Source organism: Glycine soja, chromosome 12 (genome assembly GCF_004193775.1).
Source record: "Glycine soja cultivar W05 chromosome 12, ASM419377v2, whole genome shotgun sequence".
In the NCBI taxonomy this organism is placed as follows: Eukaryota; Viridiplantae; Streptophyta; class Magnoliopsida; order Fabales; family Fabaceae; genus Glycine; species Glycine soja.
The window spans coordinates 6,035,085-6,047,539 of record NC_041013.1 but is presented as its reverse complement, the minus strand read 5'-3'; the positions used below and the strand labels follow the sequence as shown (position 1 = coordinate 6,047,539).

The 12,455-nt window shown below is 31.6% G+C and overlaps 1 protein-coding gene and 1 long non-coding RNA gene across 2 annotated transcripts; both read right to left on the bottom strand.

Annotated features, from left to right (window-relative positions):
• Nucleotides 1-3,497: 3,497 nt before the first annotated feature.
• LOC114379572 lies at nucleotides 3,498-4,455 on the bottom strand. Its single transcript, XR_003659525.1, has 2 exons — nucleotides 4,263-4,455; nucleotides 3,498-4,123 (listed from the first exon to the last, which is right to left on the bottom strand). It is a non-coding gene; the product is annotated as an uncharacterized LOC114379572 (long non-coding RNA).
• A 5,598-nt stretch (nucleotides 4,456-10,053) lies between these two features.
• Nucleotides 10,054-12,395, bottom strand: LOC114379285 (lysM domain receptor-like kinase 4). The gene has a single exon (XM_028337924.1). The coding sequence runs from the start codon at nucleotides 12,135-12,137 to the stop codon at nucleotides 10,215-10,217; it is 1,923 nt and encodes a 640-aa protein (XP_028193725.1). The 5' UTR covers nucleotides 12,138-12,395; the 3' UTR covers nucleotides 10,054-10,214.
• Between the last annotated feature and the right edge of the window lie 60 nt (nucleotides 12,396-12,455).

Here is a 12,455-nt window from a genome sequence, read left to right as displayed (position 1 = left end):
AGTTTCAAATAATATCATGGTGGGGTTGAAACCATTGACGCTGAGGCAAAGATATTTAAGTGCGATGCCCATTAAAGTTGTAAAATAAACAAATTTAATGATGATGTGCTTGTCTGTATTTCTATGTGGACTAAATAGGGAAATTCCACCTATAATGAAGAGGCATGGGTCATATAGGTAACCGTATCGTTGATTTCTTTTCTATATTTTAAATCAAATAATTCCACCTAAAATGTATGTGGTCTGTCCAACTTGATTGAATGTTGGGAAACACCAATAAGAAGAATAATCATTTCAAATCTACCTCATAAAAATGACCAGCAATAAGTACGCTTTTACTGCTAAGATTTTTTTAATAATTTGTTATAGTGATGTGTCTAACTAATGGATTGAGGTTACAAGAAATTTGTGATTTAATGTTGGTTATATTTAACTTATATTAAGTTTAAGAAAGAAGGTATTTTAGGGTCTGCATTTTCCGTTACTTATAAAATAGATGTTATACGTGGATTTTCTACTCCCGGAAACGCATTTCACTCATTTTGATTTGAATAAATATATTTGGACATTTAAATTCTTATTCTAAGTTGAGAGGGAAAAATACATAGATATGATAGATAATAAGGTGAAATATATTTAAGGTTAATGGTAAAATTTGAAAAATATTAATTTTATTTTTTTATTTTTTCATTAATTTCATTCATGTAAAAAGAAAACATAATTTTATTATTCTCAATGATTACTCTATTAAATAATAATTTGATGCGACTAACTAACCAACTTATACATATAATATGATTACAAATAAATTAAATAATGTGTTACAACTAAAATTCTTTAAAATGAATTAAATAATTCTCCCAAAAATCAGTTAAATGACAAGACTTTTTCCTTCTAAAATTTAATTTTTAATAAAATTAAGTATAAAGATAAAACAATAATAAATTTTGATATGGGTGGAATGTGTTTAGAAAGTTATAAAAAAATAATAATAATTACATCTATTAATCACATCATAAAATCAGTGTCGATTGAAGTTATCATTAACAATCAATAAAAATATGTTTTATTTTAAAAATAAAATTAATAAGAAAAATTATAAAAATAAAATTAATAATCTTTAAATTTTATAAGAACTGTAAACGCATGTACACACGTGCACACACATTTCATATATATATATATATATATATATATATATATATATATATATATTAATCAGCAAAATAAATTATATATTAATAATTAGGTAGCAGAGATAGCATATAGAGTTACAAAATCACGGAAACCACGCTCACAGAATCTGGTTGCCGAGTATTCCTGCCAACACAGTGCATGAATAAAGGATAACCAGCTCTAAATAGCAGTGGGAAAAACGAAATTAAAGCACCCCCACAGTTCCACTTCTATACAGCTAGTTACGAAACCTGCCCCAAGAAACATCAACAGAAAATACTCCTTTCAATTCTCACTAATCACGCAATCTTCGAACACCCAAACGAACCCAACACTTGCTCTCCTCACCAGATCACAAATTGTCCAAAGAGCTTCCAGCTATACATGCCGCTGTTTTGCTCGCCCATTGCTTCAAAGAGTAGTTGAAGTCTTTACAATTACTATGCAGCCATGACCAAGAGTGGAATTTGATATCCAATGTACCATTGTAAATGTTATTATTTCTAGCTTTCCAGATACAAAAAATAGATGCACACCAAACCTATTTTACCCCAAATAATATTATGTGATAGGAAGAGATTGAGAGAAGTAAGACATGTTAATCAGGTATTTAAAATTAAATGTTGTCCAAATAACATTATCCTTTTGATTTTACACAAAACATATCGTTAAATCGTTTCACTTCAAGCAAAACAACTTTGATTCCTTGTTTCAATCTTTCATCACTACAGAATAATATTTTGTCTCCCTCCGTTGCCTCAAAGCTTAGGAATTGGTGATTTTGCATGATTTTTTGAAATATCCTTCTTTTAATAACGCTAATGTTTTCTTAATAAAATTTAGTTGGGTGACTTTAGAATACACAATATTTTCTCCTTATTTTTGGAGAAATGATACTTATACAATAAAGTGTACAACAAAGTGTACAACCAAGCAATGGTAGAGTTTGATTAGTAATTTTGGAGGGCTTAAAATAAACAAACTTAATATCTATATATATATATATATATATATATATATATAAAGTTGATGTGATATTTTTTATAATATTATGTCTTATGGATAATTTTAAAATTATAACGATATTAATTATTTTCTTAATTTTATTAATAACACTCTTCATTTTCTTAACTTGCTAAATAGAAGAATAGAGAATTTGTATTTCAATTATTTGTGAAAATTTTGTAAGATAAATTAAGTTATTTTAAACTAAACAAAATTTGTACAAGAATTAATATGTAGAAAATATTAAAAATTTCAATAGGTTTTTTAATATATTTAGGGAAATAGTCTTTTTTTGCCAAAATCATAGGAAAATTTGAAGAAAAAGCTTGTAAGATCAAAATCACAAAATTTAAAGAAAAGAATTTCATAAAAACCTACAAGAAAAATTTGCAAGTTTAAGTTATATTGTATAAATATTTCTATACAAAATGAGAATATTAAAGTGATAAAAAAAAAAGTCTGAACACGAATGTTGCTATATGTTTATTCAACGACTTAAAAGCATTAATAGTTAGTAAATAAACAACTTATAACAGTAGTTTAAAAATAATATAGAAAATCCTATTGACAATAATGAAAATAAGTTTCATGTTTATCAATTAAGTTAAATGAACAATATGTTTTTCACAAGATTATTGATAGTCGACAACTTCATCTTGATTTTAGTTTTTCTCTCCCTATTTTTTGTTTAGTTTTTGTGCATGTATACATTAAGAATATTTCTTATTTTTGAGTTAGAAACTACTCCCTCCATTTCAGATTATAGATTATACGATATTTAAGGTTTTGAGAAAAATATTAAGAAATACAATTAATTTCATAAAAAATATTAAGTCATTTTTAATATACCCTTTATCTATCCAATTAATTACTCATTTATTGATTAAAGATACTGCTAAAAAATATTAACTAATGCAACAATAGTTTTTGTAAAACAATATCTATTTTAGAATAATTTTTTTCTCCAAAACGTTATATAATCTAAAACCAAAAAAGTAATTCTTTTGAAGGTTTAAAAATATTAACGAAGCAAATTTCATTTCTTTCGATTAATAACAAAGTTTTTTCCATACATGTTATAAGAATCAAACCCTGTGAATGATTAAGAAACTCGTCTATGTATTTCCTCGATCTGTTCTAGCTTATATAATATTTTAGAGGAAAAAAAATGATTCCAAAGTTTTCTCTGATGACACTATGCTGAGATCCTTAAATTTTTTCACTCAATTAATGGTCGTAACTTACAAATTACAATCACGGAAATAATAATGAATAAACTTTTGAAAGAAATGGTTGGAAGACTGACAAACATAGAATTGATAAAACCAAGTCTTGTTTTATTTACTATTAACTCAACTCCGATTGTGTAATTGCGACACCAGAACTAGCATTAAGCGACACATATATATGTACAATCACAAACATAGCTTTAGGGTACCAACTCATACATTCTTGCATACCAATATGGAAACGTACATGGAACCACTAGGGTTTGCATCGTACGCTGCCCCAGCATATATAAATTGATACACTGATCTCAGTAATTTAATTCCTTGCATATATACATATCTTACCAACACACTCATCTAGCATTCATTACTCATCAAACACTCCAAGACTTGGGCATATATACAGCATGTGATACATATATCCTTCATCAACTAATTAAGGTGTGCCTTAGTCCTTGATTGTGAGGATTGTGATGCCAGTAATGTTTACTAAATTCCTCACCGACTGTACGTTCGCCAGGTCCACCCATTCCAGGGATTGAATGGTGATATATATCATCAGATTCATTACTTAGTTCTCTCTCGTCCAATTTTCGCGTGAATTTCATCCTATTTGCAGCCATAGAAGAGCTTGCCAGCATCAACACTACACTAGTAGTGCAATCACCACAAGCTTTATTCTCTTCAACGGTAATTGGATTAATTTTCTTTAGCTAGCCACACACACACAAAAAAAAGCAAATAGATAAATAAATTATTGAGGGAATTAAGAGTATATGTTATATATATACACAAAAAATAGGATATATATACGATCATTCAAGAAACAAGCAGCACGTTTAGTTAACTTACCAGATGATGCTACGTGCCTTTTTGTGTGTGATCTTACACGGAACAAAGGAGGAGGTTCAAGCTACTTAAATAGGGGCTAGCTAGGGGCATATGGAATGGAATTAAATGTGAGATAGGGAATTGGGAAGTCAGTTTTAAATAATATCATGGCGGGGTTGAAACCATTGACGTTGAGGAAAAGATTAAGTGCGATGCCCATTAAAATTGTTAATGAAACAAATTTAATGATGATTTGCTTATCTGTATTTCTATGTGGACTAAATAGGGAACTTCCACTTAATGAGGAGGCATTGTTCATATAGGTAGAATTAATTGTATCGTTGATTTCTTTTGTTTCTTTCTTTTCTATTTTTTTTAATGTATGTGGTCTATCCAACTTGATTGAATGTTGGGAAACACCAATAAGTAGAATAATCATTTCAAATCTACCTAAAAAATGACCAGCAATAAGTATGCTTTTACTGTTAAGATTCTTTTTAATAATGTTACATTGATGGTGTAAATAATGGATTGAGTCATTAAGTTTACAAGAAATTTGTGATTTAATGTTGGTTATATATAACTTATATTAAGTTTAAGAAAGAAGAAGGAACATATTTTAGGGCACGTTCTCTATTTCCCGTTAGTTCAAAAAATGATGTTAAGATTTAAGTGAATTTTCTACCGTTATTAGAAACACATTTCACTCATTTTGATTTTTCGCAAAAGATCACTGAATCGTTTCATTTCCAGCAAAACAACTTTGATTCCTTGTTTCAAAATTTTGTCTCCACTACAAAGCAACATTTTGTCTCCCTCCGTAATCTCCCACCCTAGGGTTGGAGACAATAGTCTCGGGTGAAAAATAACTCATTGTGTGGAGCAGGCGCAATGGTGATTTTGTGTGGTTTTAGGTATTTCCCTTTTTTTTTTAACAAGATTAATGTTTTGACTGCAAGTCTCCTGCATCGTCTTGTTCACACATTTGAGGTATTATTAGTTTTGACTCGTATGAGCTTTGCGGTTTTGTCCCTAAAATGCATCTCGGTGCATTTAGGATTTATAAAATACCCTTAGTTTTAACCAGGAAAGGATCACCTTCATGATAGAGAAGGCAAACTATTTTTGTAAGGTAATATCCTTTAGCTTGAAGAATGCTGGTGCATTTACTAGATGGCAATGAAAAAAGTTTTTGAAGCTTAGATAAAGATAAATCTGGAAGCCTATGTATATGATATAATCATGAAAAGTTCGACGATTGAGTCTCACTTGTTGGGCTTGATCAAGATGTTCAGGCAGTTTCATAAGAACAATATGCGCTTGAATCTGGCCAAGTGCACATTTGGGGTGAAAGCCAGAAAATGTTTTTGGCTATAGAGTGAGGTATTTATTATAAGCTTAACCTAGATAGATGTCATCAAGTGACAATAATAAATATCAGCGACAATAATGTTTTTGGCTATAAATACCAGCTTAACCTAGATAGAAAAGACAATAATGTTCCTCACTACCAGCAACAATAATGCATCACAAAAAGAGAAAAATTTTAGATGACACTTCACTGTCATCAAGCGAGTCAGAGACCCAACATGATCACAGATTGACCTCCACTCCCTATGGTTCACATAGACCAAGGTATAGGACCTAATATCTCAATGTGTGTGCAAAAAGTGTAGGTGTCGTGTGTGAGCAGAGCAACCTAAGAACTACCCAAAACACCTGCAAAACGATCAGAAAATTCTCAGGCAGATACAACAAATAAAGCACATGTCGTCTACCCTAGGATTCAATGCCACAATTTACTTCTAACTACGCAAGTGATAAATAGACACAAAGAATTAACAACGTAGCAAAGGATATATACAAGCATGAGTGAAACAAAGAATAAAGAAAACAAGATCGAAGTAAAACCACGAAAAGAACGATAGCAGAATGAAACGACAACGAACGAGAGCACAACAAAAAGATAAAAGAAAAAGGGAAAATAAATAAAGAAAAAGTCAAGATAAAATTGCACGTTCAATTGAATGGCTAAACTCTCTAACCAATTCCCAGTGGAGTCGTCATCTGTCGCAACGTGAATCACGGCGGGACAGTGACAAAAAAAATAGAAAGAGAGGTCTTTTAAAAAGGAAGACTAGGGGAGTCACCATCAATGTTTATTTGAGAAAAACGTTGGGAAAACCAAAAAGATAAAGAATGATCTACGATTTGAGAAAAATGATTTGGGAGTCATTTATGTGCAGGGAAGGTGTTAATACCCCACGCGTCTATCATGAAGACAATAGCCTTTAATTGAACGTGCTAAAAATAAACTGACTTTTAATTATTTATCTTCCCTTGAGAACATGAATTATGTTTGTATTTTTGTTTATTTAGAAAAAGAAAGAAAGTTTTTAGTTTTAGAAACAAAAAAGGATTTTTATTTTTTTAGTTTTTTTAGGTTGACAAGGGAGTTTGCCCTCACTCCTACGTATCGTCAAGTGCAATGAGAAAATCAGACTTACGTAGTTCTTTGGATAAAAAACAACTTGTGTGTTGGGTTGCTTTTATCTTTTTTCGAAAGGTTTATTTTAATTGCGTGAGAAAGAGTCGTTAAGGTGTTGGACCTTGAAATGACATTGAATTTTAAGAAAATAGTGGAGAGAATTGCTTAGGGCATCAGACCTTGAAGCGATTTCGAATAACGCATAATGTTCATTGAGAAAAGGAGAATTGAGTGATTATTTGTTTGAGTATTTTTTATCTTTTTAGAAAAGATTTTAGTTTTGTGATAAATTTTGTGAAGTCAAGCGAGTCGGAGACCCAACATGATATTGATAAAATTTACTCATGTGTTATTGAACACCACCAAGCAAGTGGAAGACCTAACATGGATTACATGTAATGTGAAAATGATTTCAGGTTTGCGGTAAACTTTGTGAAGTCAATTAAGTCGGAGACCCAACATGATATTCACAAAATTTACTCACTTTATTGAAACACCACTAAGCAAGTTGGAGACCTAGCATGGAGTGCACGGAATGTGAAAAAAATTTTGGGTTTACGATAAACTTTGTGAAGTTAAGCAAGTCGGAGACCCAACATGACATTCACAAAATTTATCCATACGTTATTAAAACACCACCAAGCAAGTCAAAGACCTAGTATGGAGTGCATGGAACATAAGGGCATACTAAATAATACTAATGCAGAATTGCAAAATAAATGAATAATTGACATAGCGTTACGTAATTAATTAAATGGACGAGACGTGCACAAATAAATCGAATGAGAATAAAAAGAGATAGAATATAAGCAGGGAACACACTTAGTAATTAAGGGTGACGGGTTAAAACGTGGGAGAAAATAAAATAAGTGACATAATATTTACATCACATTACTAACTAACCAAGCAATGATAAATCAAATTTGAAAATAAAATAAATAATAGAGCCAAACTGGAAAAATAAGAAGAAAAGGTGGGGTAAATAACAATTTTTACTTTATTTGGGCTATACCTAAAAGGAGTGGGGTGTGTGTAGATGGGGTGTGACTAATAGTATTTGTTTTATGTAAGATTTTTTTTTAAAATGGGTTAGGCCCAAAATGAAAAAAGGTATATATGTAAAAAGGAAGTATAAATAACAATTTTATTTTATTTCATGCTCAAGAAACTAGGCATGTTTCAATTTTTTTCATTTTTTTACACAAACATTAACAGAAAACTTCTAAGAATCTCACCAGCAGCCAATGGATTCACCTACGACATGAAACGAATCAAACAATAGACCAAAAGAAAGAACAAAAAAAAAATGAAAGAGGAGCAAAGAGGGAAGAAAGAGTAAAAGAGAGGACAAGGGAGAAAGACAGAGATGAGAGAGAAGGAACGAGGGAATACTTGGAGATCCCTTCTCCTTCTCTGATTGCAGTGCCAAATAATGTGATGCAATTAGTCTTTTTTTTTTATCTTTTTTGGATTCATGCCTCTTCTTATTTTCTGTGTTTTTTGATGTTCATACCTTCTTTTGTATTGTTCCTTCTCCTTCCGTTCTCTTTGACCTAATGGACTTTTAAAGAGAACCTGTTAAGTTCCTTATGATTCTTTCCCTTATTATTATTATTTTTTCCATTTTATTTTTGTTCTTCCTTTCTTTTTTTCCGTTTTGTTTTTTTTTTCTTCATTTTTTTTAAAAACTTGTCCCGATAGAACTAGGATTTGACAAAATGTCAAACAATTATTTTGACGTCATTAAAGACACTTCATATACATATATATATATATATATATATATATGAAAAATTGTGTTTTAAGTCCTGTTATTTTTTTTACTAAATTTTGTCTTAATTAAAACTGATGAGTTTGATTTTATATTTTTAAAAATATGTGAAATTGCTAGTCTCATTATAATATGATTAGACATATTCATTAAAGTGACCCATGGTTAACACATAATAGTCACATGATTATCACATATTAATCACCTATAATGTAACTACTATGTGACATTAGAAACTAATTTTTTTAGGGTCAAATTAATTGATTTTAAAATACAAGACCAAGTTGATAATATATATATATAGAGAGAGAGGAAGCAAAATATATTTACCCAAAAAATACAATAAATTAAAAATAATAAAACTTTCTCCCAATTGATTTTTTTTTAAATCCAATTGGACAGATTATCATCGCCATCTTACATTTTTAATGGTTATAAAAAAAATAAGAATTTGAAAGTAAATTTGAGCCTATTTTCAACCTAGTAAAAAATAAGAGATATCAAACATGCCATAACCACGATGATGATAGTTTTTATTTTATATCTTTGAAACCAGAGACTCAATCAGTGTTTTAGATTAAATTTGGACATATTTTCAACCTAGTAAAAGTCTTCTTATTTGGTAGTCCAATAAGAGTCAAGTGCATGCCAACTCATCCTGAGCCAACAATAAGACATCCCAATGTGATGGCATATCTTGACAAATACTAGTAGTTACCTCTATCAAGTATTCTCTCTCTCACACACATTATCATTTTTGTGCTAAAAACTTATTTAAACACTAAGTGTGTGTTTAGTTTGTAGTTAGCATGACTTTCAAGACACCTCAATGGAGAAGCTTGTGTCTTGTTAGATCGGATCAAACCTCAATTTAAGCATTTCAAGCGTAAAAGAAAAAAGTTTGCAAGTCTCTACAGGTGGTCAGATCACCGTCTTCCTCTAATAAAATTTATCACTACCCAAATCATGCTGCCAAAATGGTTACCACACTCATAAGGATATATAGGGTTCAATCAAAACACTCAACATTTAAAAAATATAATAATATATTATCAAATTAAAATTTATGAAGTGATATAAATTTTCCTAGTAATTTTCTATTTTTAATAAATTTCACTAAATATAAAAAAATATTTAAAAGAGCGTATTAAAATTATTTATTTCTAACGCATTTTTTTATTTTCCCAGAAAAAAAATGTTATAGTTATAGAATATTAACCCAGTCTAAAAAAGGATCCAATCTGGCCCTAGTTTCATTAATACTAATATATTGCTACATACGGTGGAACAGAAACTTTCCTAATTTTGAAGTTATAGATAAACATAGATGCTTCTGTCAAAAAATAAAAAAATAAAAAAGACATAGATGTTATGCATGCATGACGGTGCTATAAGTGCAAAATGGAATCTGCTTCTCTAATATCCTCCAATGACTAAGTGTTGAGGTGATGATTCATTTGTGTCCAAGCACAAATATTTGGTGACAAAACTGAAGACCAATTAAGAACACAAAAATATTTAATTATTTAGTTTATAGATTAGATGCCTTGACAAACCAAACAATTCCTAGCATAAACAGATGTATCAATATTTCTTAGATTTTCATAATCACGAGGAACAAAAGAGGAGGGAACATAATAATATTTCTTACATTTCATACTTACAAGCTTAATGTTAGCCAATTTGATTACAGATTTTATTGTACTGCTCTTGGCTACACCATTTTTGCAAGGACTTTCATGATATCATCCATGGATGGCCTATGCAGGGGATCATCTGCCACACAATCCTTTGCTAAGAAAGACAAACATAAAGCCTCTGGAAGAGAGTAATCCTTCAAATTAGGATCCATGAAGCTCCTTAACCCTTCAAAACAACCCCCTTCACTGGCTTCCCCCAACAAAAATCCAAGGGAATCTTTGATTGGTTTTCCATCAAAGTTGTCTCTTCCTGAGATCAACTCAAGCAAAACAACCCCAAATGCAAAAATGTCCACTTTTTCAGAAACCAAGCCATGTAAGAGGTATTCTGGTGCCACCAATCCTTTGGGAATTTCCACACTATTTCTTTTGGTAGGTGTGAGTGTGACACTAGCAGCCAATGCTCTTCCAACATCTGCCAGTTTTCCCCTCCAATTTGCTGTTATGAATATATTTCTACTACTAATGTTCATGTGAGCATAGGAAGGAAAAGAACAGCAATGTAAATAGTAAAGACATGTTGCAATATCAAAGGCTATTTGTGTCCTTTTGTACCAATTTATTGGATTGCATGGATCAGATAAGCAGTCCCTCAGGCATCCATTCTTAGGCAACTCAAAAACTAAATAAGACCATGGATCTTTATTGCTCTTACCAACATAACAAACACCAAGCAAGTTCACAATATTAATGTGGTTGATTTTAGAATGTAAATCAATCACCTGTTGTGTGTCTTCCAACCTCATCCTCTTTATCATCACCTCATGATCATTGACTGAGCCCTTGTAGACAAAGTCACCTTCGCGACCCCGGTTGTGACCGATCTTGTTTTCTTCACTGAAATTGTTGGTGGCCTTTTGGAGCTCTTCCATGCTGTAATTGAGTAAGTAGTACTTTATTCCAACAAGAAGATCTGGGGAAAGGCACCAAGTAGTAGAGTTTTTACCGGTTTGGGTAGATATATGAGAGCTTCTAGTTGGTGACCACAAAGTGAGGGAGTTTGTTTGACTAATGGAATGGACATCATCACTTTTCCTGATTCTCTTCATGTACAATCCACTAGCAAGCAATGTTATCAACAAAAAGAATCCTATAACCGATCCTGCAATGTACAAATTCGATGATTGTGTGGATTCCTCGGTCGTAACCACTGGATTTGTGGAAAGAAAACCAGGAGGTGGAGAAGGAGAATCAGGAATATCATGTATTCTGATTGGACCATCCTTTATTGGAACAAAAACAACTGTATCAGGATAAACCGTTGAAAAGGGATTCAAGCTATTAACTGCATAGAATTCTTCAGTTGAGATGCCAAATTTTTCACTCAATTTGTCAGGATCATCTCCTAGTATTAGGGGGTATGTGACAAGGTACTTCACCTTCATGCTCCTTGTGAAATTGTAACTGTCAGGACAAGCACACATGAGAGGCACACGAAGCTCAGAACCAGCTTCTGGTTTATTACCTTGTGAAATGTTTTCCTCAGCCAGTGTGAGATGTTTCAGCAGCCCTTCAAAAACACCACAAGCAATCTCGGAATATGTCGTGTTGTTAAGGACTTTATAGCTTAAACTGGCTTGAAAATACCCTCCAGAGCAGGTGCAATTAACAGGAATAAGCACCTCTTTACCTTGTTTGAGTTCATCAAACAAAGAAAGAGGTGTGAGGTTGTTTTTCAGAAGCACCTCATCAGAGTTCGTGTTGAAGAGCTTTGAGACTTCTGAAATGGTGTTCAAATGCTTATTTGCTCTATACACCAAGAATGTTCTGCATGAATCCTTCGTTGACTTGCAACTGTACCTTGTCCCTTGCCCAATTTCATTTGAAGTACAATTATTTTGGTCGTAAGACAATTGAGCTGAGCATGCACCTAAGCACATCCAAGCAACAAACCAAAGATGAAGCATAATTTTGTGGTTAAGTACAAGATTTCCCATTAAGGGAATTTCTCAGTAGTCACTAGAAATCACAAAGAGGAGAATGAAGGGGGAACAAAAGAAGGGGATGCTAAATCAAAGTGATAATATATCATATCTCTCCTGGGTTTGAGCTTGATTCATATGAATTGTGTCATTCATTATTGCTATTAAGGTATGATTGAATTATTTAGCAAGGTTCCAAAAGAAAGATGACATTAGAGATCAAGACCATTTGACTAAAAACTTATTCAAAGTTTGTCAACATGTGTGGTCAAATGCATCAATGCGCAAGAAGCCGGCCGAAAAACAAATGGCTATTTGAGGATAAACTTAATT

Excerpts from the sequence above, each read along its gene's own strand:
- LOC114379285 (XM_028337924.1), bottom strand. The coding sequence starts at position 12,137 with ATGGGAAATCTTGTACTTAACCACAAAATTATGCTTCATCTTTGGTTT.